The sequence below is a fragment of the Silene latifolia genome, chromosome 9 (genome assembly GCF_048544455.1).
Source record: "Silene latifolia isolate original U9 population chromosome 9, ASM4854445v1, whole genome shotgun sequence".
Classification (NCBI taxonomy): domain Eukaryota; kingdom Viridiplantae; phylum Streptophyta; class Magnoliopsida; order Caryophyllales; family Caryophyllaceae; genus Silene; species Silene latifolia.
Genome location: NC_133534.1, coordinates 6,592,748 through 6,620,067, shown reverse-complemented (window position 1 = coordinate 6,620,067; position 27,320 = coordinate 6,592,748). Strand labels below are relative to the sequence as shown.

The 27,320-nt window shown below is 36.3% G+C and overlaps 4 protein-coding genes across 7 annotated transcripts; 3 read left to right on the top strand and 1 right to left on the bottom strand.

Moving 5' to 3' along the window:
* The first annotated feature begins 1,021 nt into the window (after positions 1–1,021).
* LOC141598906 (lysine-specific demethylase ELF6) lies at positions 1,022–8,463 on the top strand. 2 transcript variants are annotated; one of them, XM_074418725.1, is made up of 8 exons: positions 1,022–1,102; positions 1,342–2,592; positions 3,319–3,397; positions 3,550–3,617; positions 4,527–4,677; positions 5,325–5,851; positions 6,652–6,783; positions 7,681–8,463. In XM_074418725.1, the coding sequence occupies exons 2-8, from the start codon at positions 1,467–1,469 to the stop codon at positions 8,148–8,150; spliced, it is 2,553 nt and encodes an 850-aa protein (XP_074274826.1). In that variant the 5' UTR covers positions 1,022–1,102; positions 1,342–1,466; the 3' UTR covers positions 8,151–8,463. The 2 variants fall into 2 exon arrangements, with proteins under 2 accessions (XP_074274826.1, XP_074274825.1); XM_074418724.1 differs by having other exon boundaries at positions 6,649–6,783.
* Positions 8,464–13,688: 5,225 nt separating this feature from the next.
* Positions 13,689–18,636, top strand: LOC141598905 (uncharacterized). Of its 2 annotated transcripts, XM_074418723.1 has the most exons (5): positions 13,691–14,122; positions 16,041–16,107; positions 16,327–16,733; positions 17,020–17,236; positions 17,650–18,636. In XM_074418723.1, exons 2-5 carry the CDS (start codon positions 16,089–16,091, stop codon positions 18,198–18,200), a joined length of 1,194 nt encoding a protein of 397 aa, XP_074274824.1. In that variant the 5' UTR covers positions 13,691–14,122; positions 16,041–16,088; the 3' UTR covers positions 18,201–18,636. The 2 variants fall into 2 exon arrangements, with proteins under 2 accessions (XP_074274823.1, XP_074274824.1); XM_074418722.1 differs by lacking the exon at positions 16,041–16,107 and having other exon boundaries at positions 13,689–14,122.
* Positions 18,637–20,112: 1,476 nt separating this feature from the next.
* On the top strand, positions 20,113–23,954 carry LOC141598904 (uncharacterized). 2 transcript variants are annotated; one of them, XM_074418721.1, is made up of 8 exons: positions 20,113–20,370; positions 20,570–20,651; positions 21,180–21,286; positions 22,697–22,805; positions 23,107–23,162; positions 23,263–23,367; positions 23,455–23,571; positions 23,675–23,954. In XM_074418721.1, exons 1-8 carry the CDS (start codon positions 20,269–20,271, stop codon positions 23,756–23,758), a joined length of 762 nt encoding a protein of 253 aa, XP_074274822.1. In that variant the 5' UTR covers positions 20,113–20,268; the 3' UTR covers positions 23,759–23,954. The 2 variants fall into 2 exon arrangements, with proteins under 2 accessions (XP_074274822.1, XP_074274821.1); XM_074418720.1 differs by lacking the exons at positions 20,113–20,370; positions 20,570–20,651; positions 21,180–21,286 and adding an exon at positions 22,024–22,420.
* A 363-nt stretch (positions 23,955–24,317) lies between these two features.
* Positions 24,318–26,972, bottom strand: LOC141598903 (galactoside 2-alpha-L-fucosyltransferase-like). Its single transcript, XM_074418718.1, has 3 exons — positions 26,884–26,972; positions 26,484–26,666; positions 24,318–26,269 (listed from the first exon to the last, which is right to left on the bottom strand). Exons 2-3 carry the CDS (start codon positions 26,632–26,634, stop codon positions 24,771–24,773), a joined length of 1,650 nt encoding a protein of 549 aa, XP_074274819.1. The 5' UTR covers positions 26,635–26,666; positions 26,884–26,972; the 3' UTR covers positions 24,318–24,770.
* Between the last annotated feature and the right edge of the window lie 348 nt (positions 26,973–27,320).

The window sequence follows — 27,320 nt, the reverse complement described above, 5'->3', positions numbered from 1 at the left end:
GTAAATAAATCAAGCTAGATTTCCAAAAAAAATATAAAATTCCATAATTATTTCGATTTGATTAATTTAACGCATACATGTAATATATTTAATGCATATAGTAATATGATAGTAATCACTCATTGGATACTTAAATAGTGAAAGTAATTCTGTTAGTAGTGAAAAGAATTGTAATAACATTAAATATAGTCAAAGTAACAATACTAGCAGCGAGCGGGAGTAGTAAAAGTAACATAAGTAACAACGTGAGTAGTGAAATTATAAATATTTATGTACAAGTAGTGAAGTAACAATAATTACGGCGGGAGTTCTCTCAAAAAAAAAAAAAAAATTACGGCGGGAGTAGTGAAAGCAAAAATAGTAATAACGAATGTAATAAAAGTAACAATACTAAGAACAAAAGAAAGTATATATGAACAATTAACTAACCAATCGATTTAACTAAAATATTAATAGCGGGGTAGTAAACTTGTCTCTTAATTTATTTCATTGTAATTTTAAGATATACTCTGTATCGTAGAAATAGTTTTATTTAATTGAAAATAAATTTTAATGTTAAATAAAGGTAGCCCGGGCGAAGCTGGACACCCATACTAGTTACCTTTAAAGTAGTATTTATTTCATTATAATTTTAAGAAGATATACTCTGTATCGCTGAAAAATATATTAATTATAAATTTATGAATTATGCAATTTAAAATTAATTGAAAATAAATTTTAATGTTAAATAAAGGTAGTCCGGGTAAAGTCAGACATCTGTTACCTTTAAAGTATCACAAAATCTCATTGAAGATGGCGATATTCGTCACAAACTTGTGACGGATACCATTTCCTCTCACAAAATACCCATGAGAGGTGAGTGGGGAAGCACATGGGGTGCCCCACCTTGTCCCTTCTCCCTTTTTGTGAGAGGTCTTGAATTTGACTGAATTAAATCTTCATCTCTTTTTCTCCCTTTTGAGAGGTTGCCACTTGTGGACGGGATTAACCCGTCACAACTCACAAGCAAGACACTTTGTTAAAGTATAACAATCCCTTGTCCACGATGATTGACCCACCGAACGCAACGAACTCCTTGCTCCTCATTATTCAATCACTTCAGGTTCTCTCTCTTATCTCACTATCTCTCCCTCCTTCATAATTTAAATATTTAAATAATTAAAACTTCACATTTCTCCATGTATTCATTGTTAATTACCTACTAATTATCTTTTAATTGTAATCGAATCTTAGTTTTCTTGTATGTTCAATTCTTCGTTTTGATGGGATTAATTAATCATCTTTTGTAACCGAAAATTGGCGGTTAATTTGATTAGGGTTTGTGTTTTAATATTTAATTAGGTATAAATCTGGGTTTCAATTGGAAGGAATTTTAACAAATTGCAGAGGTATATCTGATAAAATAAGGTGGAAGTTGACAATTGATTGTTATATGTTGGTTAGTTGATGAATAATTTTAGGGTTTGATGGGTAATGCTGAAATACCCAAATGGTTGAAGGGATTACCCTTAGCGCCGGAATTTCGACCCACTGACACTGAATTTGCTGACCCAATTGCGTATATATCGAAAATCGAGAAAGAAGCTAGTGCTTTTGGTATATGTAAGGTGATTCCCCCCTTGCCCAGACCGTCGAAACGATATGTTTTCAACAATGTGAATAAGTCTCTGTTGAATGCGAGAGAGCTAGGGTTAGGAGATGTAGATGTGAAGGATTTGTCGAAGAGGGTGAGGAGTAAGGAGGGTGGTGAGAGAGCTGTGTTCACGACTAGGCAGCAAGAGTTAGGACAAACTGTAGGGAGAGGGAAAGGGGAGGGGAAGAAGTTGCCACAGACTGCGAGGAAGCAGGTGTGGCAAAGTGGGGAGGTCTATACTTTAGACCAATTTGAAGCAAAGGCGAAAGGATTTAGTAGGAGTGTGTTAGGTACGGTGAAGGAAGTAAGTCCGATAGAAGTCGAGGCTTTGTTTTGGAAGGCGGCTTTGGAGAAGCCTATATATGTTGAGTATGCAAATGATGTCCCAGGTTCTGGTTTTGGGGAGCCAGAGGGGTTGCTAGGTTTTTTCCATCCACGCAAAAGGAGGAGAATAACTGGTCAATGTCAACGAGGAAGATCTTATTATGCAAAATACAGTGTAAACACTTCTAAGAATGATTGCAGTGGGGTGGAAGGACAGGCATTTCCCCACGATACGTCTTCATCGTCAAAGGAAGGGAAGGGAATAATTGGTTCACCGAGCACGTCATATAATGAAGCTTTACAATCTAATGAGTCAAGGGATGATGTCGAACTAGAAGGTACTGCTGGATGGAAACTTTCAAATAGTCCTTGGAACCTACAAGCAATTACCCGTTCTGCTGGATCACTTACTCGATTTATGTTGGATAACATTCCTGGTGTTACGTCTCCGATGGTTTACATCGGTATGTTATTCAGCTGGTTTGCGTGGCATATTGAAGATCATGAGCTTCATAGCTTGAACTTTATGCATACTGGCTCACCAAAGACATGGTATGGGATCCCTGGCGACTATGCATTTGCTTTTGAGGATGTTATACGTAAGAAGGCTTATGGAGGAGAGTTTGACCACTTAGGTATGTTATAGATAATACTCCTATGAATTACTTATTAGTTTCGTGTACAAATTACTTTGATTTATCTGGTTGATCGCTTGTGTGTATTGAATCTTGAATTACGCAGCCTTACCCTTGTGTTAACATCCCAGAAAGATTGTTGCCAAATAATTCATTGTTAATATTGCAATGAAAATTGCATTGTGTTAGTGTAAGAAAATAATGGTGTTTTTGACTCAAAATGCAAAAAACTACTGGCATCCCGAAACAGGAAATTTTATGACTAAATATCTATTTCCTTTCATGCTTGAACAATTTTGGAGTAACTTAACAAAAGCTAGGATGACTTTGTGTGGGCTACTGCTGTGTAATGATAGTGTCTATCAGCATGCTGTATGTTGCATTGTGACCTGTGCTGGGAAGTAAAAGTGTAAAACTACAGTGACTGGAGTTAACACATTAAGAGCATGCACTGTAACTCACGTGAGTCGTAAGAGAAACAATGAGAGACCAGATTCCATTTAGACGTAATGGTAGAGTGTATCCATGTTTGGAGTTGTCTTTTGGGAACCACTTATCTGGCATCCAGTGAATTTTTTTATGCTTAAATTGCAGTTTTGTTAAGTTCTCATGTTCATTAAGTTTTTTTTCTTTTTTTTTGAAATCATGTTCTTAATTTTATTAGGTAGAAATAAATACAAATTGAACATAATACTATTGTAACTTAGGTTTTTATCTCCTGGACAGCTGCACTGAAACTTCTTGGTGAAAAGACCACCCTTCTCTCACCTGAGATGATTGTTAGATCTGGTATCCCTTGTTGCAGGTATCCCTTTTATCGTTAATACCCATGTTGGCCATGTATTGACTGATTTTAGATTTCCCATTCATGATTACGAGCACTACTTTGGTCACTCAGCTCGATTGTTCCGCTCATTTCCTCGACTGTTGTATTAATATGTGGACTATTTTAATTAGGTTGATACAGAATCCTGGTGAATATGTGGTGTCATTCCCAAGGGCTTATCATGTAGGATTCAGTCATGGTAATTTCTTTTTGAGTTTGATTAAGAGTGACATGAGATTCAAGTTATATAAGCTTGACAACTCTTTCATACATGTATTGTTTGTTCTGATTGCACTGATTGAGGACAGTAGTATAAAACTATACACCAACAGATGTCTGATTCATTCCTACTAATGCGAAGATGTCAAAACCAAAACTACAAAGAGTGATAAACCAACAGATGCTTGTTTAAGAGTGCACAGTCCTATTTTATTAAGTGGAAATTCGTCTTCACAGAAGTGTACAGTAACTAAAACAAGGACATCTCATTCCTACTCATGCGAAGACGAATTTCCAGTTATTAGAGTAGGAATGAGATATCCTTTTCTTTTTTTTGGCGTTTTGAGTAATTTTATGACTTGATCACTGCATCACTCTTTGTGGTTTTGCTTTCGATGTCTGATTCATATTTCTTCCCCTGTCCCACCCAATCAAGATTGAAGGAAACACAAGCAAGTTATGTTTACTTTTGAGCATTTCACTGTCATTCAGCTTTCTGGTTGGCCAATATGCTTAATCAATGCCGGTCAATTATCCTGAAGTGTTAGTTTATAGTACAATTATTTATAGAATTGAAAACAACCATGATATTTTTCTCATCCATTCATAATTCCCCCAGAAGAGGCTAACCCGTACAATGTTCTTGTGAGACTGCTTCAGTTATTCAACTAACAAGCCCATCAATACATAATCCAAACCTTTCTGTCTCAGTATATCTATAGGGGAGATGATCTCTCATGAGAGTTACTATTGTGACTTTGCTACGACAATGAAATTTCATCTCATGGCTCTAAATCATTCTCCGACTTTTCTTAATATTACAAAAGTTGAAGATAAACTGACCGATCCCCTAATCTGTTTGATTAAATCTTATTATTATGTTCACTAGGTTTCAATTGTGGAGAAGCTGCTAATTTTGGCACGCCTCAGTGGCTAACCATAGCTAAGGAAGCTGCAGTGCGCAGGACTGCAATGGATCATCTTCCCATGCTCTCTCATCAACAACTTCTGTACTTGCTGACAATGTCATTTGTTTCAAGGTCGGCTACATTTATTCTTATTAGTTTCTTCTTTATCTGCATATGAAATTTTGGAGTATGTGCTTCGTGAATCTCGTGCCATTAAGAGTTCTAGTTTCCGCAATGTTTAAATTTTTTTGACTGAAAAAGATGAATTAGTATGGGAAATGAATTGAGGGCTGTTTTTTGGTAAAAAAAGCAAATTATGAGGAATTGGAAACTGCCTGTTTTGACTTGATTTATTTGAATACACGCATTCACATATTACTTTTGGATTCATATGAATTATCCATAATGGAAAAAAGTAATGTGAAGAATCCTATCCAACTTTTTATACACGCTATAATACAAAAACAATAAGATTATCCCATTGTCTTTAGTATATGGCAGGGCATGGACTGGATGTACGCAGTCTCACTTGTGTGTTAGAGAACAACAAAATGCTATTTTTAGACGATTCATAATGAAAATTGTGTTGATAATTGCTTCAACGATATGTTAATTATATATGTGAAAATTATATTATGCTGATCATGCTGTGTTGAGATTTGTGAATTGCGAGCAATGAACTGATCCAGGCTTTCTAGTTTGTATTATGTAATCATTTGCTGTTTTTTTTTATCTGTAAATGTTTAAGATTTCATGATAATTAGCTTCTTCCTTGACAGGGTTCCAGAATCTTTACTTCCTGGAGTACGAAGTTCTCGCCTGAGAGATCGTCTGAAGGACGGAAGAGAATTTTCAGTCAAGAAAGCTTTTATTGATGATGTGCTAAAGGAAAACAGTCTACTGAGCAGTCTTAGAGAAAAAGATTCTGTTCTTCGCGTTGTATTATGGCACCCTGATTCATTGCCATCATTTGCCAGAGAAGTCTTAGTACCAAAGGATGCTCTATGTGATAATGACGCTGAAGTGGCTGTAGCTCCCAACGAGTCACCGAACCAGGATATTAACCAGATAACGTTGCATAGAGAAACTGTGGATGACTTATATCTCGGTAGTGATGATCTTTCTCATGACTTCCAAATTGACTCAGGAACTGTGCCCTGCGTAGCTTGTGGTATTCTTGGATATCCATTTATGTCTGTTGTTCAACCATCCGAGAAATCCTCGTTAGAGCTTTTCCCTGCTGAGCATCACCCAGCAATTGGTGTAGACAGTCCACAAGAGCAAGATGATAAGATATCTGTCTCTGGTATAAGATCACATTCTAGTTATATTCCTTTTAAGTTGATCTCCTCCCCAACCCCATACTTATCTGTATTACTCCTTTCTCCCTAGTTTATTCAATCCCTCAGTAGTTCTTGTAAATTGCACTCCTTGTTTCCATTTGTTATTATAATTTGCAAATGGTCCAAAAAACTAGATTACCAGTCAAATATGTAATGTTGGATGGTCTAGTAGATATAACTAGTTCTTTATGAAGTGTCAAAGTCATTGAGCTGCTAGTCTGGCGGTATTTTGAACTCGTAATTTCCTGCTATTATCGGATCTTTTCATTTTAAAGCTAGAAGATCATTTAAGTACTAAGGAAGGTTCGTGTAATATGGGGCTGCATTGCATCATTTATGGCTTTTTTGGATGGTCTTTTAGAAATGTATAATCAGGTTGATGGTTGATCCCTTATCTTGAATTGCCTTTTGATGATTTTACATCACCTCAGATTTTTTTTTTTGACAGTCAAAAGATAATTCCACGGTGGGAATTGAACCTTGGACTTATCTTGGGAAAGTGACTTTCAAACCATTGTGACAGAGAGCAATAGCTAATGTTATCTGCTCTTAGCTGAGCCTGAAATGTTATTTACAATTGGGTTCATATATATTTGTAATAACACGGGAATGTCGGGATTTCACCCTGGAGCTCAACTAGTATTTGCCATACGTAATACCTTATTTAGCATCCATGCAATTGTGTTAAATTGTATGGCTGTTGTTATTTAGAAAATCGACTTTTGTACTGTTTTGAATTTATTGCTCGTCTTGTCTTCAGCAGCCTGTAATTACGATAGCTGGAATGCGTTTGGTGTTTTGAGACCGCGAATTTTCTGCTTAGAGCATGCAGTTCAAATCAAGGAGCTGTTGAGACCCAAAGGTGGAGTCAAGGTGCTCGTTATTTGTCATTCTGGTAAGCTAATGCTCTGCTTTTTGTATCCGTCACTTTATTGTCCCAAGTATACATAATACTTCACGTGTATGAGAAAAATAACCCCTAGATATGCAATTTCTGCAGTGGTTGTGATCTCTGTTACTCATACTCGTTTAGTAGTTTCTTACATGAGTATATGTCCAATTGCCGGACGGGGCTATTTTATGAAAAATCCACATTTTTTTTAAATGCTCAAGTGATACCCATGAATGAGCGGTAGTGTCGGACATGGGTACACGTAAATGAAGAGCTGGTGTAACTTCAGTTGTGGTACAATCTTGATTCTATATTTCGGGGAGAAATCAAATTGTTGACAACATGGCACAACATCATGTCTTTTTTTTTTTTTTTTTTTTTTTTTTTGATAAGGTAAGAAAACTAGGTTGATCCTCTGGGGTAGGACCAACCTATCTCATCCTTTCGAATGAGGGAGGTAAGTTGAAGCCGCCGGCTATCAAACCACCTCGAAAGAGTTGGACATGAATGTCCAATAGAAGCCATGAAGTCGAAGAACCTTGTTGGCTTCATTTAAGCAATGTTTAATTATCACTTCATCGAAAAAATGAAGGTCTAATTTCACATCCTTAATAATACTAGAAATTTCCCAAGGAATTTGCCAGGTACCTCTAATCGAGTTAATCACACATAAATTATCACCCTCCACAATTAACTTTGAGATTCCTAAATATTTAGCTGCTAAAATGCCTTCTTTTAAAGCGAGAGCTTCCGCAACAAGAATACTATTGGAACCGCACTTTTTTGCTCCTAACAAAACGACTTTACCATTGTGATCTCTTATTGAATATCCTAACAAAACAACATCATGTCTTTGTTTTTTATATTAATCCTCATTCCTTTTCACATTTTCCAATGTAGAATATGAAAAGATAAAGGCAAACGCCTTTGCTATTGCAGAAGAATTCAGAATTCCGTTCAATTATAAAGAGGTCCAACTTGATACTGCTACTGAGAAGGAACTGAAACTCATCGACACCACAGTTGATTCTGAGCAGCTTTCTGATCTCCAAGAAGATTGGACATCAAAACTTGGGATTAACCTACGGTATAGTGCTAGGAAAGGTTTTCTTTCAAAAAAGATCGAACATACACTGAATCTCGACCATTTACTCTCAGCCATGGCCCCTATTTCAAGAATCTCAAGCATCAAATGGTGGTCTAGAAAAACCCGGTCTAAATCCAAGACAAATCGTCAAAAACATAAAAACATATGTAGTGACGATCTACCCAAAAAGGATGAGAAAATACTTCAATCCGCTGTTAGGATGGAAAAAAGTGGAAAGGTGCTCCTCCAATATTATAGGAAGAAGTACAGGACTCAAATTTAGAGAATTTAGTGTAGATTTTCTTCCAGGTCAGTGGCTAGATGCAGGAGATAGGTTGTTTTACCGTATTTGCAGAAGTTTTTGTACCGTCCTGTTTTTCCGTTTTGTTTTGCTGTATGTTCTCTCAAGGAAAGAAAAAATGTGTTTGATGTTCCATTGATTGTAGCCATGTTCAATGGGAGTATGTAAGTGTGTTTGATGATAATTGTATATTCTCGAACAGATTGGCGATGCACAAATTCTCGTATGAGATGATCTCATTGTAAGTGTACCATGAGAGCGACCCCATATGAAATAGGTTTGTTTTTGTGTTTCAGTTCATTCATTAAGGTGGTTAATTACTTAATTTATCTTTAAAATAAGGTGAGATCATCTCTCGTTTCAATTGCGGTGGTGGCCGAACATGATAGCAGCAGACTGGCAGCTATACTTGTTACAATGGAGGAGATTAGTTGAGGGTAAACAGTTCAGGGGTGAAAATGTCCTCGTCGTGTGCCGTCTTTGAAAAAGATTTAATTGATTAGGTAGATTTTTGACAGCCTGATTGTTAATCAAAAGGAGTTTTAACTTATTTTTGATCATTTCAGTGACGAGTCTCTTTTAAGACGACAATATCCGTTTTTAGATACAAAATAGTCAAATATGCTTCCAATTACCTATATAGGACAAACATTTTTGTTAGTACTTAGATATCTTCCTTTTGTCTCATCTGTCATGCTTAACCCATTTTAAATTTATGACGAATATTTCCGTTTTATTTGTGCTCGTCATGATGACGAATGTTTGCTTTGATAAGTTACAGTTGATTACGTTAGACATTGCCTTTAATTTTGACTTTTGATCGGAGAAGTTTTAAATAATCGTTTATAAGTATGCATTTGGGGGGCTTGTGTCCAAAGCATGTGATTTTATCTATTTGGATACACAAATTCTGTGACCGACAAAATTCTTTGAACAGACGTGAGATAAAAGGGTAAGTTGGAGAGCAAGTGGGGAGAGATTGTGATTTGTGAGAGGTCTTTTTAAAGAGACGGTCACAGGCAAGATTCTTTGATTTGGATATTATAGATTATGTCATGGTTGTGTAATATTACGATCCTATTCATCTAGAGATAAGATAATAATAATCAGGTCCTACGATCAAGTTCCATAGTAGAAAACAAAAATATATATATTTATATAATGTCATTGTAAAACCCAAATTTCGTATACGTTATAGGAACATGTTCCTACAATGATACTAAAATCATTAATTGTCAATATTAATGAGTAAATATAAATAAGTGTTTTGATCTTCAATTATATGTTTGTGCCACATAAAAAAACTATATTGAGCTAGTTTGTAGAATTTTATGATTATATGATCCGATTCTATTGATTCAATCATATCTACTAGTAGAATCTCGATCCTAACAACATTGATTGTGACTCTTTGAACCGATATACATGAGCTAATACTACAATTCATAATAAAGCTCTTGAAATGAGAAGCGCTATCGAACAGTTAGTTGGATTGTAACTTGTTAATGTAAAATTGGCATGACAAATTCACTGAAACTCTTTTCTTTGTGTATAACAACGTTATCCTAATGTCTAAATGGCTTCCATAAGTTGTGGGGTAAGGGTTTTGGATATATGAAGTATTACCCTTGTATGAGTAGTAGAAAGAGGTTTCTGAATGACTCGAGATGAAATGACATCTATAACTGGCTAACTACATCGAAGATTCAAAGAACCGCTATTTCTCAAAAAAAGAAAAACATCCACTTTAGTGAGTCATTAATTATTCCATTATGGTCCATAACAAAAGAGCAACGACTAACCGATTCAACATTTCTAATGAAGCAATTTTAATACAGTGCAACTCCTTTTAAATAAACCTTTTATCTCGATAATTTAATAACTCTTTTTAATTAAACCATATCTCGATAATTCCTTTATGACAAGTCACCTCTCTTTCCATCATTCGCAACCACCAAAAATTCAAAATGCACAAATATCCCATTATAATACATCAATTGGTCTCCCTTGTGACGGGTTACCATTTGTGACGGATATTTTGTGAGATAAAATGGTAACAAAATGGGTTAGTGGAGAAAGGGGACCACATGAATAGTGTTGCAGATAGAGAAAAAGTGGGTACTTTATGAGGTAAAATGGTACCCGTCTCTTGTTTGTGACGAATAGCGTCCGTCACAAACAAGAATTTGTGATAATACATTCATAATTTCATATCGAATACACCCAAATTTTTTTCCATGAGAGTACAAGTCAACTTGCCCACTTGCTTCCTTCTCTATCTGATCAGATATCACCAAATTATCAAGACATGATCTCCAATTCTCCTATATTAAATTACTCAAAATTTCATTTGTGACGGCACGTATCCGTCACTTTGTAGTAACGGATACCATTTTCCCTCACAAATGACCCAAATAGAGGAGAGAGGGAAGTACATGGGGTGCCCCCACCTTGTCCCCCCCTATCCGTTTTGTGAGTGGCATTATCCGTCACTTGCTCAAACCCGTCTTCAACAAGACTAATTGATTAAATTAATAAATGTCCTAAAAACCCTCCTCTAATCCAAATTCAAACTAATCAAGTTACTTGTCTTAATCTTAAAGCAGATTAAATAATATTACCTCATATTCACTATATTCTTCCTTATTTTCTTATTCAGATTATTCAGGTTTTCTTCCCTATTTCCTTTTTTTGGGTTGATTTGTGTGGTCCAAATTAAATTGCATGTGGGGTAGTGTGTTTTGTGTAGTCCAAATTCATTTTCTTAATTCTTGTGCAAAAAAAAAAGGAAGAATATAGTGAATAGGAGGGAGTATCAAATTACATTTTGCCTATAAAATATCAAAAGTTGTGTCTTTATTAGAATCATGTAGCAGTATTTGACCCATTTTAAAATTTAAGAAGCAAGACTTATCAGTATAGCCAAGATATTTCGGTCTTAAATAAGGATTTGATTTCCTTCTAAAACCGTCTTAATCTGATTTTCCGATTACTACAAACTAGTTTAGATCCCGCGCAATGAATGCGCGCTATTTATAGACTCACTAATATAGACCTCGTGCAATATATGTACGGTATTTATAGAGTCTTACTTTCTAGTGTATTATTTATAGAATTTAAATCGACAATTCATTTATTTTTCATGTTTCTCCTTAATGTATTTTGATTGGAGAAATAAATAAAAATTTAGATCGTGAGAAGTAATAAAATGAGTATTTTTTTTGGTTTTTTTACCGAGAAATTAATGATGTTAATTTACAAATGTTTACTAATAACATATTTTTTAGCCGCAAATTTTTATCATAAAAGTCAAATGAATTTTTAACAAATATTTACTAATACCATATTTTTTAGCCGCAACTTCTTATTATAAAAAAATAATTTTATCATAAAGCTTTAAAAAAAGAATTTTCTTATCCTGAAATGATCGGAGATAAATTTGTGCAGAATGTGAAATATTAAATAATATAAATATTTAAATACAAAAGATTATGTCCATTTATAAATTATCATGTCCACACCTATAGTATATGTTAAAAATACCACGCACTATTCTATGAAATATCTTTTGGCGGGAAAAGTGGGAGTTTCGCCTATTCATTTAGTAAATAGGGGATTATAACTCCATATATTTCTAAATTTTTATTTTCCTTCGTACATTCCATCGACATAAGTAGTAAAGTTTAAGCCATGCCACCATACCTGTCAAAAATTGGCCCATTCGAATGACTCGACATGAATGATTCAACCTGACACTTGAAATGAGGACTTGAACCTGACTCTATATATATGACTCTACCCAGGGACGAAGCTAGGTTCAAAATTTACCTAGGGGTGAAGCATCAATTTGACGACCTATATTTCGAACCATATAAATTTTTGGGTTATTTCATAGGAATAATCCATCCTATGTCCTATCTTCTCATATTAATCTATCCTCGTGTTTAACCGGGAATAATCTCGTCTTTGACGTCATTTAACTTTTAGTAGACCAACCCCATTTTTGACCTAAGATTACCGGTTTGTAAACAAGTGACCCCTTGAACTTCTTAATTTCTTCAATTCTTTATTTCTTCTTCTTACCAACAAACAGTACAACACAGACAACACCTCACAACCAACACCCGGCACCCACTATCTACCACCAGACCATCCACCACCCATCGCCCGACAACCCACATCCGACCACTCCAACTCGCCGTAAAATTGGCTTTCGTCCCCAAAAATGATCTTCCACCAACGAAATTTACCTATCGGAATCGACCCTCACCTTCGGAGACGCAATCAATTGGCCAAAAAATATAGTCTGGAATTGATCCTTATCCTCAAAAACACCATCCATCTCGGCACCAAAATTAGCCAGTGGTCTTGAGATCAACTTTTTTTAATCCAAATTAAGCCCATATATTCAAACGAAATCCACTTTTTAATTTGAATCACATAATTTTTTTTAAAGGGAATGGGGATTTCAGGGGAATTAGGGTTTTTGATTTTGATTTTTCTGGGTTTTGTATTGTACCTTACCTTTAATGAAATTGAAGAAAAAACGAAATGAGGAAGGAAGAAATTATATATAGAGAAAATGAAGGAAGAAGAAGAAGAAGTGAAGGATGACAGAAGAAACAGTAGGAGAAATGGAAAAGAAGGTCGCGTATGTCATTATTCATAAGGTGGTGGAGTGGCGACGACGGGTGTGTGGGCTGGTGGTGAGGAGGTAGACGGCAGCGGTGTTGTCGGGTAGAGGGAGTGTGCGGTTTACAACTGTTGTGGGTGGTGGGTGCAGTCGGTGGTGGGAGTGTGTGGTGGCTGGTGGTGGAGTTGGAGAGAACTTTGGGGAATTGAAGTGTTGGGAGATAAGTTAATTATATAGGTTAATTAGTTTTATATAAAGGGTAACCGGTTGTCTAGGTAATCCTTCCATCGGTGTACTACAAGTTAAATGACGTTAAAGATGAGATTATTCTCAGTTAATTACGAGGATAGATTAATATGAGAAGATGGGACATATGATGGATTATTCCCATGAAATAACCCTAAATTCTTTTCAAAAACAAGTTCATAAGTATACTTTTTCCGAAAAACTCATTTGGGGCATGACCTGTTTAATTTGTGCTTAACTTCTTCTCTGACACTACCCGAATATTTATTGGTGGATACTGAATAGTTATTGTAGATAACCTCAATTCGACCTGATCTGACTAGACCCAAAGTGTTGCCAACTCAAACTAATCAAACGCGACCCTCTTATTATCTCGAACTGACTTAACCCATACCCGACCTACTTAACCTCCCTAGCCTACATGCCAAAAATCAAAAAAATCAAAATTCCCTCCAAAGGGCAAAACTATAATTCCACACCCAACATATCAAACTCATTCAACCCAAAACTCGCGTAACATCCAACGACTTTCCTACACACAAACACGTGTACCAAATCAATCTCAGCCGTTCATCTCAAAACCCTAATCTCTCCCCTTATCCTCCACCTCACTATATAATCCCCCTTCCTCCTTCTTTCTCTCTCCTCTCACTACATTATTATTATTATTATTATTTTAATTTCAATTCCCAAATCAATTAACTCAATAGAAATAACTCAAGAACCCTAACTCATCATTCCTTATTCATTCTTCAATTCACTCCCATGGCAAGGTGGCCGGCGACGGCGGATCACAGCGGCGCAAACGACGGCGGCGGTGGTGTAGGAGGGTATGTAGGGTGGGAAGAGGTGTATGTGTGTAGCGAGAAAGGGAAGAGAGAGATACATTATACGATGAAAAGAAGAGATGGAGGTAAAGATCTAGCTGTTATTGCGAAAGAGAGGAGTTTAAGGCATATGACTTATCGATTTCTTCTTGATTGTAATGATTCTAAGACGACGACGTTTTGTAATACTGGTACTAAACCTAGATCTAGACGTGAGCTTCTTGATTGGTTGAACTCCTTTCTACCAGGTACTTTATTCGATAAATCTCTCTCTTTTTGTTTGATTTCGGTTTTCTGGGTTGTTTAATTGAGTTTTTAGGTTGATTTTGGTGGTATACGACAGAATTTTTGATTTTCTGAGCCGTTTTTTGTGATTTGTCAATTCTAATTTGCCCTAATTAGCTTGATTTTCTATTTTTTGATTCAATTTCTGGGGTATTGTACGTGGGTTTTCATCTGATTACTGTTTTCTGGGGTTTTCAATCGATTATCTGGTGTTTATTCGGAGTCAAAACAATGAAATTTCGATTCTCTGGGTTTTTTTTTTGGGAGATTTCAGTTTTAATGTCCCCTTTATAATTTTGTTTTCCAAATTTTTAATAGATTTTCTAGGGTGTTTTTTGTTCTATGCCATTGATTTCGATTTTCGAGGTTTTTTAATTGAGTTTCTGGGTTATTATTGGGGGGGTCAAACAATCAACTTTCGATTAATTGGCCTGTTGTTTATATGTTTTTTAATTTTCCTTAATAAATTTTCTGTTTTTCTTTGGGTATTCTATTGATTTCGATTATCTGGGTTGTTTTGGTTGGAGGCATTTAATTTTGAGCTCATTTTAGTTGTTTTTTATAAACAAGATATTGATTTAATTAGGTTTTCTAATTTTTTTTTAATAAATTTTCTGTTTTTTTTTGGATATTCTATTGATTTCGATTTTCTGGGTTGTTTTGGGTGGTGGTGATTTAATTTTGAGCTCTTTTTAGTTGTGTTTTATAAACAAGATATTGTTTTTGTTGTATTTTTTTATAAATTGAGATCTGGGTGTTCATATCTACATAAAAAAGAAGTAATTTTGGGTTCTTCTGAGTTCGCGTGTAATCGTCTAAGAATGGTCGATGTAAGAAAATGAATAAATATCTAGCTGTGTGATGTTGATGGGTTATTGGAAATTTAGATTTGATAAAGCTTTTATTTTTGAGATGTTGATAGGTTTTTCTCCTTGTTGAATCTAATTTAATAAGCTCGAATTATTGTTTATGAAGTCAAAGTAGTTTATATCCCTTTCTCTTTGAGTGCGTGGTTGTGACTTCAGCTAAATGGTCTTTGATAAGACTCGTGAATTCGTATTAAACTGACCAAATCTATGTGTTTTATGTGAGAGTTCAGAGATCTGGAAGGAAAGTAGCTTCTTGTATTGTGTTATTTTTTTCGGAGGTCATCTTCATAGTTCTGCTGACTTCTGCAGTTTCAGATAGAGTTGGAAGTACACCCGGAGTCATGTCCTATTGTGTACTGTTGAATTGTAGTCTGTAGTTTTGTTACGGCTGTATTTTGGGGCTGTATTTTGGAGCTTTGTATATTGGCTATAACATTCTCTCTATTATCGGCTTTGTATATAAAAATTAAATTTGGTTTAGCCAAAAATCGGGGATGTTAACAATAAACTCTCTCTTGAATAACATGCATGTACTTGGTGAGATTGATGGCAATTTGTAGTTCTATATATACTCCGACGTCCCAATAAAAATTGTTTCGTATGGGTGGATTATATGGTTTATGATGTTATAGGATGGCTGAGATGTTTACTTTTCTAATCTATATATTCCGATTCTTTTTTTTCTACCCTAGATTAAAGAGTTTTCCAAATATTTTGAAGTAAAGATTTTGCGGGAAGCGTATGCTTGGATGAAATTGGTGAAGTGCGTATTCATGTGCGTCACATTCAGGACCAAAACGTCTAAGCTTTGGAACTTGTTGATGGTATAAATAGCATTTCGTATTTAAGAAATCCTTGAACATGTAGTGCTATACTTTAGCGCAACTGTCAGGGATTGTTGTAATGAAAACTGAAAGTGTTGTTCAGTATGGTTGATATGTCATATTTTAATCATCGTCATATCTTTCACATAACTATTTTCAACTTAACAACGGCTGACTATGGGCTGCAGGATTGTTAGACCAATGTCTAAGAGCCGGTTCAGAGCTTCGGCACCCTTATGCCTTCTTCATATCTAGGTTATTACATGTTCCAACTTCCGTCACCTCTTTATCTGTGGTTCAAAATATGTTTTGTTGTGTGTTTTATTTTGCCTTTTGCTGCTGAGGTTTCCCCTTATTTGTAGTAGTGTTACCTTCTTTGGTGTGGATAGTTAACTTTTGCTTTTTGTTGTTTAATCTCCGAACCCCCCGCTGGACGTCTATTTTTTTAATAACAACCTAAACAATTACATGCAGATTTTCCAACTCTTGTATCACCTCAGACCAGTGGTGGTTCGTCTGATGCAAATGAGCCCGAGGATTCTCGGAAAAGGGAAATCAACGATGGGAGTGGGTCGAAACCAAGGAAAAGATTGCGTTTGGCACGCGACTGGAGAGTGAATTCAACAGTTAAAGATGCTACGGAAATTGATAATGTTATTCCTCCAAAGAAAGGCCCACTTGTGACTGTATCCAGGATTGGAGGGAAAGTAGAAGCTCCTCCTCGAGTAGCTTCTGTCGGCTCTGTTGTTGAAGTGTTGTCACAGGACAGTGGGATGAGAGGTTGTTGGTTCAGGGCTACTGTCATTAAGAAACATAAAAACAAGGTCAAGCTGTCTTATCATGACATTAAGGATGCAGAGAATGAAGCAAATTGTCTTGAGGTATATATTTTATTTCGTTCTTCTCTGAAGACTTTTTCGGTTAGAAAAACGACATTTAAGCTATTGAACTTGTGTATCCACTTGCATTAGATCTTATAATCAAAGTCTGTTTACTTCTTCTCACTAAATTTTGCAGTTATTTTCAAGTAAACTTAAAATGTATATCGAATGTATGCTATTCATTGGTTTATATTTAACATATTTTCCGACCACATGGGATTTATTTAATTAAACTTCCCTTTTCTTTCCAGGCTCACTTACAATTTTGTTTTCGTTTGCATTATAGGAATGGGTATTAGCATCGAGAATTGCCGTTCGGGATGAGATGGGTCTACGACTTCATGGCAGAACAATGATTAGACCATCCTTGGCGGCACCCAAAGGCAAAATTTCTTGGGCCTTTAATGTTGGTACAATTGTTGATGCATGGCAGCACGATGGCTGGTGGGAAGGTGTTGTCATCCAGAAGCAACCTGGCGAGAACTTCCGTGTTTATTTTCCAGGTAATTATTGTTTTTGAACAACTCATATGGAGGCCGCTTCTTTTGTACCCCCTATATTTGTTGACGACATTTTACTGTGAAATGGTACAAATAACCTGTATAATTAAATGATTAAAGCCAAATATTAATGAGTAATAGACCATCTTGTCAGTTCTGGACCCATCGAACCAATCACTCTTGTATGATTAGATTCATGTCAGTTCTGGACGTCTGCTTGACTCATTTTGAGGTCTGGTGTGTTTGAGTGATTATGGCCTTATGGGGTGTGGGTCAGTTTGGGAGCAATGAAGTTCAGGTTGACAATTCGGGTTTTTGCTCAACAAATTGTTATCTGTTCACTGTATGTTTTAGGCTGGGTCGGTTCAGCTTTCCCTGGTCATATTGTTCCTTTTTAATATTTTTTTTTGTTTCAGGCGAAAAACTAGAATCTGTTTTCGGTCCAAGTGATCTTAGACATTCTCAAGAGTGGATGGAGAACACATGGAAAGAGCTAGGTGAAAGGCCAGATGTTGCAGCTTCTATTCTGTCTGGTTTAGGTAAAGAGGAAACAGCTGGACAAATTGGCGATATGAAAGCCCAAATTCCGACTTGTGATTACAATCAGCCAGAGCTTGATTCAAGAAAAGAAGTCGGTACAAGTAATTTGCATGAAAGCAATAAAACTGTGCCAGACCTTTTGAAAGACGATTTTCTGTCGCAGTTGAAGTGGAAGACATTGGGGAAGAGGAAACGTACTTTCTTTTCCGTTCAGAGGCTACATCCTCGTGCGAGCAGAGTTAACTCTGAAAGGACGCTTTCCCACAAGACAAACCACAAGGTTTTAGCTCTAAAAGTCGGAAAGGAGAATAAGGAGACTAACGAGACTTCCAAAGTTGGTCGCGATAAATTCAAGTTCAAAAACGAATCTCTTTTCAACTCATCTGTAATACCACCACCTTTAACAAGCCTCGTCATGTCCCGCTGATGGTTTCTTGGGAATTCAGGATTAACCCTGACTTGTAGGTCCAACCACTAACTTGATCCTGGCTTCGATGCCAAAAGTTGGCTCCTTGCTTTTGTAGCAGTGATGTATTTAACAGCCCAACCAAAGTTGCTTTCCGCGGTGTGCCGGAAACTGGTGGGGGCATCAGTTTTGAGTGAGAAGTAGAATAATGGATACTTCCACCACCTTTAGGTTGACAGATGCTTAGGTATTTCTTTCTTCAGTTTTTTTCTCTTGTTTTTTTTTTCTTCTGATACTTTAATTTGTTTATTTTTTTCTCCTTTTTTCCATGTAATTCTTGATTTAGTCTTCTCACTGAAGACTTGAGCCATGGTTGATTCCTTCAAGCTCTTCTCTTTTGTACCTATGTATAGTCTGTCAGTGTTCAGCAATAATATATGCATCTCTGTTTCTGTTACCAACTTTTCGTCGTTCTTTTTACCCGTTGGTCTTTCTTAAGACGGCCGTATCCTTCTTAAGTGGTAAAATGGGTCAAATACTTTTGTCTCATCTAAGTATTTGACCCGTTCTATTGTTTAAGACGGAGATATCCGTCTTAAACAAGATTTTGGGTGTTTTACATGTGTACTCGAAAATTGAAGCAATTCATTTTCCACAAATTCTCATTGATGACAGACACTATCTGTCACAAGCTGAAGACGGATAGTGCCCCTCTCACGATATGCACTCGGATGTTTCAAAACCGTATCGTTCAGAGCAGAGGTGATCATTTGTAGTTTTGGTTCACCGACTCGCTTTTTTGACTGGGTCATGCAGTCCGTTTTGACTTAAGTGAAGACTTTTGGCATGTAATGAAGCTAAGAAGCTAAAATAAGCAAGAGCAAGATTCCTAAATGAGCTGTATACAATACAATAAGATATGAAGGTGATGTTAGATTGAAAAACAAGACTTGGGAGACTTTTTGTAGCAATTTCTTCATATAAAATGACTTAAAATAGGCTCCAATTATACGTTAGAAAGCGAATTGAGAGGCTCCTTTCAGAAGAGCATCTTTCATCCACTATGCCCAATTGCACAGAAAAGTAAACCATACGTTCCTACTCCTTATTTTCCTTTTTGTGGTCCATTGTCAGTACTGTGTTACCGACTACCGGGTAGTAACTCGATCCATCAAAGGTGATTCGGAATTTCCGCCTCGGTGTTAATATTCTGTGTTGGGAACTAATTTGAATAATTTTTCAAAGATAATCCACTTTCCTTATTTACTGTGCCAAAAGAGCTATCGACATTGCAAAATACCTCTTCGTTTTTATGAGAATTTTAGATAGCTTATTTCCGTTCCTTTGACGGTGTTTGTTTCTGTAAGGTCGTTCCAAGTTTCACCCATTTCTCTTATTTAGCTAGTGTGACCGATGTAAAATACAATTGCCCATCAAAAATGGTGAATATGTATCATCAATAGCAGGTCCATTTTAACCCGGTTTTGTCTATAATTGTGGAAAGAAAATGGTTTTCACTAAGCAAAAACTATTGACTAAAACTAGACACCCCATCCTTAAAAACTACAGTAAATAATTACCTCTAGAATTACCCAAAATTTAGTGCTTTTGATCCTTAGTCTCTCACCAACTCCTAAAAAAAAACGGAGCAATGCTATGAACCTTCTCTTTTTGGTCTTTACTCCAACCTTTTTCTCCCATCATGAAATAAATACGTTATTTTTGCTCACACGGACAACAAATACAAGTTATTTCTACAAAGTATTATTTTACGGTCTATAATCGGAGAAGATCGGAGAAGACCTGAAAAAGGCGGTTGATAGCAATATAGCCATTGATTAAGAAGATGACATTAGTTTCTCAACTGTTGAAAAGTCTTTTCTTAAATCATTTTCAACACTCACTTTTGCTCCCCATTTTCCCAAAATATTCTACCTTAATTATTGAAACATTTATCAACTTTCTTTTGCGCTAATCATCAAAGTTCTTTAGTACAACAGCATCTTATGCTTTTCATACAAAAACCCTACACACTCAGTAACCATACAAAAATCCTACACAACTTCATATCAAAAACACAAGAAATTAAATGGATGTTGTTGATGATTATAGCGAGGATTCTAGTAGCGAAAAATCAAGCCTTGTTGCTCCTCTTACCCTCGCGGTTATGGAGTCCCTTTCGCTACCTCTTGTTAGTCACCTAAATTCTGTAATACGGAGTATCATACATATTTTGTTGAACAAGATGCATATGAGAGGGCGAGATTAAAACTTGTACCAGCCAGTGACGTCCTATCATTATCCGACAATTTCTACATAGTAAATCGTCATCTTAATATTCTGGTTATAATGTTTTATAATTACTTGGGTGATTATTGTTTTGTAAACAGGTGCAGGAAGTTGTTATATCAGGAGACTTGAGGTGCGTCGAGTGTCAGAAGAGGATAAACGACGTAATTTCTCGTTTTAATGGTTAGTTCTCCAATGCTACGCTCTCTCCCTTAGCTCAATCCCATTTATATTGTCCTGTTTTCGCTCTAACTTTATGTCGAGACAATTAATGAAATGACGGACTAGGGAGCGTGTAACACCCCGACCCAAACCGGGTGGGGAGCAGACCGAGCAGTTACTTATGATAGCTCACCAGGCTGTGTACATGGCCCACAGATTAACACGGGTCCTTTCCAGCGCATTTTGTCCTCACTCACTCTCAGCCAAGCACGCTTAACTGTGGAGTTCTTTCACATGGATAACGAGAAAAGAAAGTGCACTTTGTTGATATGAGTAGTACTTCCAATCCCTTAAGCACTAGTCATTAAAGCCTATCACTGTACCTCTTTAATTAATGTGGGGTGTTACAGAGCGCTCCTTCCTATTCTATGGAGTTGCAACGTTATTAGTTGATTATACGTGAGTAGTATTATAATGAAACGTAGTGATTTCACCTGGCTTAGTGTAATTGTTAGGAGTAAGTTGTGCTTTGAACTTTGGTTATAACAGGAATAGAATCGGTGGTGGTGAGTTTGTCGGAGAAGAAGGTCGCGATAACATGTAAGTACGTAAAAGCAACAAAGACACGAATCATCTCCCGGTCATGGCAGAGCAAGGTGGCTTTAATTAGACGGATATTTGGTTCGTCAAATCCTTAGCTTGATTTTTCTAAGAACTCTGCATTTCATACCTTACCATTTTGCAAGGTAGGCGTTAATTGATGTAATCTCGGCATAATTGTATTACTCTGGTATCTGTCAGCTGTACATAAGATCAGTTCCCTTATATTTTCGACATTAAGATCAGGTTACCGGTTGTAAGTGCAAAATGGATTTAGAATAACTCATATACCCGGATATTTGTTTTTTGTTTTTTTTTTTTTGAAGAAGATATTTGTTTTGGTGATCTTTCATTGTTAATCGGCTTATAGCACATTTTCCCTTTACCGCAATTGGTTATTACTTCTTGCCAAATACTCCGTATTTGTTTGGTTCGGATTTTTTTATTCTGATGATCTTTGTTAAACATTAATTCCAATCCTTTATACGTCGTGTAGACATTTACTTTTTGAAGGTCAAACATTAATTCCTTCTTGCTATCTTTTACCTATGAATCGAAGGGACTATACATTTAATCCAAACGAGCCGAAAACCAAGAAATTTTAATTTAGCTTATTACCTTAAACTTAAGTAGCTGCTTAAAACAAGTATTAAAAATATTAATAACAATTATAATATCTTAATCTTTAAAAATCAGTTCGAATTCCGTCAGCATCAAAATAGCCTTTATGGCTCCCCTTACCCCATTAAAAAAACAGAAATTTTATTAGTGTAGCTGGAGTACGACTGTACGAGAAAGATATTCTCCTCTATATCAATTATTAGGGTAAAACAGTTTTACCAAGACTCAAAGAGTTACTAGCAGTAAAAAAAATGAAGGCCTACAAAATTCATACATTCTCATGTTATCCTCGTAGTAACAATTATGAGAACAAGAATTACAATTACAAATCAATTGTGATTCCAACCAAATTCCAAATCCCTCAATCATTGAGTTTTATTAGCAATTCCAAACACATATCTCGTCTTTGCAAATTCCGTTGCTCTTCATCATCTCCGTCTTTCTCTCGCCTTTCGGATAGCGATTTGGAGACATTCGAGTCTACCTTTGCAAAAATCTTTGGCGTAGATGCCGCCGTTTTACGAAAAGTTCGAGATTTCGTAATCTCGCAGAAAATTCTCTCTTTATCGGTAAATTTATCTTAATTCTTGTCTAAATACGAAAGTGAAAGATATTTTAGAAACGGAAAAGATCAGAGTGGACGCTAATTTCGTCATTAGTGTGATTACACCAATTCTCATTGAAGACGGACATTTTCCGTCACAGGCTGAAGACTGTCGTCATTTTAAAATGTGACCATTTTAATGTCTCTTCTATAGCTTAGACAATTGTTCTGGTTATATTTCGTCTTAATTTACCCGTCTTCAGCAAGACTTATTGGTGTGATGGTTGTATGGACTATGCAGGTTTTGGTGTTGGATGAGGATGGAAAGATTGGACAAAAAATCGACGAATTAGTCGGCAAAGGAATTTTTGAGAATGATAAAAACAAGAAAGTTAACATTGTATTGAATGGTGAGAATTCCATATTATACTTTTTCATTCAGTTCACTCTAATTCAGTCTAAGGTTCTTACAATTCTTTGGTAAAACGGTTTTACACTTATGTTCCGTAAAATTGTAGTTTCGTCAGTTTTGAACTTTTTTCGAGTTTCCCTTATACTAATATTTCTTACACCTCCTTGAGTTCAAATCCTGGCTCTGCCGGTGAACAGTTTTCTGGTTATAAGGATATATTTAGGTAAAGTGTAAGGCGGTTTTACATAAGAATCCGTGCTAAAGTTATCTGCTTTAATTTTAATGATTTTGGTTTTCAGAGGTTGTGCCACTCTTGCTTGAGAATCCTGATCGTTGGGTTTCTAGCCGCTTGACGGTGAGTTTAATGCCTAACCCGGCCTCCTTTGATTGAAATACCCTCAGATTTTTGCTGGATTAGCGCTATGATAAAAACTGATCTTAAATTCGCTATGAAGGTGTCTTCAACTGGGGAGGAGTCCTTTCATAAACTCAATTACGATGAATGTGAGTTGCCAGAAACCATTGCAGAGAACGCATCCTGTACTGTCCGGTGCACCAAGGTACGCTAGACCGCTAAAGTAACATAACCAGGGATGACAATGAATCTGTTTTTAATCGATCCAAACTCGATTCATTTGATTATTCAGGTATTTATGGATGTAGCTGTTTTAAGTGATGACATTGATGACAAACACATAAAAATTGACAGTCGTGACGATCTTAAAGTACTATTGCATCACTTGATGTCAATGCAGAACGTACAGGTAAATAATAATCAGATCATCATTTTTTGTGTATTTGTTTCCGTATATTTTTTTTTTTTGAACAAGTCTCGTATGCGTGACACGATTTATTGGATTGTGGCAGGATGCATATGCAGTGAGCTTAATAGGACTGGTATCGAACGAGAAGGCGAAAGCAATGACAGATTATTCTCATGTTACTTTCTGAACCAAGATTTCGATAGTTTGCAGGAATGCAGGAATGTTCCTGTCTTTTATTTTTAAATGAATCAGATTTACTAGTGACGGTTTTGATTGTTGATTCATATTAGTCGACTCCATCGAGTTGTGACATGCCTACGCATAATCACGTTTATTTTGAACTTTTCAAATCGAGAAACGATTTTACAGGTTTACAAACGCGATAGAATAATTGTTATCAGAATTCCGATTTGAATCTCAAAGTCGTAATTTCGCGATCCAAGTTGACGTAACTGATTTTGCCACCCGGATTTTACAACATTAAAGCTAACGGTCCAAAGTAGTATCCCGATCCTAATAACGCTTCATAGAATCTGTAAAGCTCGCGGCAGGGAGACAGCATCTGGTTAGGACAATGATTCCGTCACTTTTATTTCAATCAAATCATTTTTTGTAAAATTAATTAAATAAAATACAGATTCTTCAGCATTTTGCTAATTACCTTGGGTGATTAATTTTTGTTGGTGGATTGCATTTTTTTTCTGTAAGATTATAATTCATGTGTAAGATCTGTTGCCTACCATCTGTTTGATGAAATTTCCCAACCAAAACTTTTACCCAATTGTTTCCTAGGAGTTTTACTGTAGAAAAAAATGTACATGAACGAGCAATTACGATGATAAAACCGCTTCACCCCATTTCTTGACTAAAAAAGAACATATACTCCGCGATCAAACTAAATATCAATAATATCATTATATATCTATAAAAAAATAATACAGTAATAATAAGAATGTGCTGTTTTTCCTTTCTATCTTCAGCATACTGATAATGACTTTTGAATTAGTTCAGGGGCCGAGCTCGGGATCAGCTTGACTGAGTTATAAACGAGCTTAAACCGAACTGATACTGAGGGCTTGTTGAGCGGGCTCACCTCACTTTTACCCTCTGAAAACAATTTCGGGGAGTATAATGTTAAGGATTTCACTGCGGTTACAGAAGCTGACAGACAGCGGAAATCGATTCATAGGCGATGATATTCAGTATATGCCAGAAAGCAATTTCACACCCCAAGTAAAGTCTTCACAAGGCCTTATGTAAGGAAAGACGGCAGTGATATTGTTATGAGTCGTATTATTCGACCTGCAACCTAACTTCAGAGGATAGTGAAAACACGGCTCCATGGACAATGCTTGTCTACAAGTTGGATTTACGATCTTCTTCTTCTTCTTATTCTTAACTTCTACTTTGTCGAGAATCCATGGTTTAATTCCTCCTAAACTCTGAGCCACATAACCGAAAGTCGACCCAGAGCTAGTCACCAGTACATCACACAGACTCAGTAAATACATCTCAACCCACGCCTTGATGTCGTGTTCTTGATTATTATGCTTTTGGCGCCCTTCATGGCTTGGTTGAAATACCCTTATAACTTGTCCAGAATCATCGGAGTAATTCCCGTACATTTTTTTCAAACTGTCACCATATATAGAATGCAGTGAAACTGCCAATACAGCTGTGCTGGGAAAGCTTCTGGTCTTCTCTGCAGTAGCATTATTTGGTAAAACTTTCGGCAGCAGATTATTTCCCCAGGTACATGTTAAAATTTCATCCATGATAGTTTGATTCGGAGTCTTCCAAGGATAAAAAACCCGTATCTGGAGTCCAACTCTTCGATCTGCCTGTGCTAAATAAGCTTGATAGAATGTGGTTATCATTTCCCACGCCGCATTTGAAGGATGGAACAGATAATTGCCCAATAAGTTAAATGCTGCTTCTTTCTCTGGAAATAATTTGCTTAATTCTTTCTCGAAGGACGATATCATGAATAGAGAAGGCACAAAATACTGGTCTGATTTCAGAATCAATGCAGGAATTCCGTTGAGAAGCTCTTGGGTCTGATCACAATGGAAAATCTCTAAATTATCCTCACCACGTCGAAACCTTAAATTAACATCCACAATTGATGGCTCTGAGTTCTCGTCCAACGTTGAGCGGCTTTGCATCAAGTTCTGGAAGGTCATGATTTTTTCATTTCTTTCTTTATAGTTATCGCCATGGACTATTCGTTGGAAATCCTGTGGAAGTAGCCAAGTTGAGTTTGGAAATGGCTCGCAAAAAATGTTGGTCATTGCATCTCTGGTAAAATCCACCAGAAGGACTCGGTCCGTGAGGAGACCGTATAGATAGGTTGAAGCCAAGCTAAGCATTCTATTTCCCAACCCATTTGACGGTGTCCAGACGACATATCTACATGGAATACTGAAGTTTCCGTGATTTCTGAACTTGCCGAGTTCTTTTATGGCTGCCTTGTAGGATTTTGTTTTCGGCCCACATTGTCTGTGAAGATGCTCATACTTCCGTAGCTTTGAAATGTGGTAAGGGGAAGGATTATAAGGTCCAGGCTTACGGTATTTATGAGATTCTGACTTGCTAATGCATGATTTTGTGTCGAACTTTGTAGTTTCTATGAACATGTCTGTTAACATCTCCGTTAGCCTGGTGCTGTTCGATATTCTGACTGATTCATTACTTGAACCTGATAAAGAAGAGGAGGAAGTAACATAAAATTAGTTTGGGGCTACTGGCCGCAATGCCACTTCCGTTTTTGAGATTGTCAGACAAACCCGAGTTTAGGGGATCAGATGTATACAACATTACCCATATAATAAAAACATACGGTCCTTGGGACTATAATGATGGAAATAATGTCGGGAATTATATCTTGATGTGTTGGAATGAAAAATATTTACCGTCTGCAGGGTTGTTGAAGAGAGGAAAGCTTGTGTAATCCTGGTATAGAATGATAAGCATTACTGGAGCAGGTATTGCCATGAGGCATACAACCGCGACAAACATCGTAAATCTTGGTAATCTTCTCTTAGCTACTTTAAAATTTTCCATGATTAAATATCCCCAGAGTTATTCTGCTGTTTCTGCATTCAATTATAAGCTGTAATGAACGCAGCCATTTTTTTACCAGGAAAAAATAAGGCAAAATCCCCAAAAAAGAAAAATTTTCAGACATCATGATGATCCACATATCAAAACCTTTAATTTACAGAAACTTATATGGTAAGTTAATCAAACTGAAAATCTGAAATATCTAAATTTGTACATGAAGTAAGACTTGCTCTTAAACTCAATACATACCTTGTAGAACTGGATAATCGTGTCGGAGCACCGGCTGAGTCTTTTCTACGAAGAAACAGGCAGAATTGATCTCTAAAAATGATCTCTTACAGCATGTTGCCTGAAACTGGTATTATTTGCAGGATTTACCTGTTACAGTTGACTAATTCCTTATACAAACAAATGAAACAATCTTAATGATTACAATTCTAATCGTATTTTCACATGTACTCCGTACATTACTGGACTAATTCTGTATTCAAAGTTCTCAGCTAACAGGTGGCTTGTAATAGAATATGAAGTCTTAATAACAGTGACATTTTTAAAATGAGTTAGTTCATACGTCATTATCGATTGAATTGTCTAACCAAATGTAAAACCGAGTCAAACTTCTGTTAATTACTAAATTAATTAGCAATTTTGTTGGAATTTGCAGGCCACCAGATCCTGCATACTAA

Excerpts from the sequence above, each read along its gene's own strand:
- LOC141598905 (XM_074418722.1), top strand. The coding sequence starts at position 13,813 with ATGGCAAGGTGGCCGGCGACGGCGGATCACAGCGGCGCAAACGACGGC. Across the intron at positions 14,123-16,326 it reads GTTGAACTCCTTTCTACCAG|ATTTTCCAACTCTTGTATCA; the intron begins GTACTTTATTCG and ends AATTACATGCAG. Across the intron at positions 17,237-17,649 it reads CTTCCGTGTTTATTTTCCAG|GCGAAAAACTAGAATCTGTT; the intron begins GTAATTATTGTT and ends TTTTTGTTTCAG.
- LOC141598904 (XM_074418720.1), top strand. The coding sequence starts at position 22,103 with ATGAAGGCCTACAAAATTCATACATTCTCATGTTATCCTCGTAGTAAC. Across the intron at positions 22,806-23,106 it reads AGTTAACATTGTATTGAATG|AGGTTGTGCCACTCTTGCTT; the intron begins GTGAGAATTCCA and ends TTTGGTTTTCAG. Across the intron at positions 23,368-23,454 it reads GTACTGTCCGGTGCACCAAG|GTATTTATGGATGTAGCTGT; the intron begins GTACGCTAGACC and ends TTGATTATTCAG.
- LOC141598903 (XM_074418718.1), bottom strand. The coding sequence starts at position 26,634 with ATGGAAAATTTTAAAGTAGCTAAGAGAAGATTACCAAGATTTACGATG. Across the intron at positions 26,270-26,483 it reads CTTCAACAACCCTGCAGACG|GTTCAAGTAATGAATCAGTC; the intron begins GTAAATATTTTT and ends CTTCTTTATCAG.
- LOC141598906 (XM_074418724.1), top strand. The coding sequence starts at position 1,467 with ATGGGTAATGCTGAAATACCCAAATGGTTGAAGGGATTACCCTTAGCG. Across the intron at positions 2,593-3,318 it reads AGGAGAGTTTGACCACTTAG|CTGCACTGAAACTTCTTGGT; the intron begins GTATGTTATAGA and ends TCTCCTGGACAG. Across the intron at positions 5,852-6,648 it reads TGATAAGATATCTGTCTCTG|CAGCCTGTAATTACGATAGC; the intron begins GTATAAGATCAC and ends TCTTGTCTTCAG.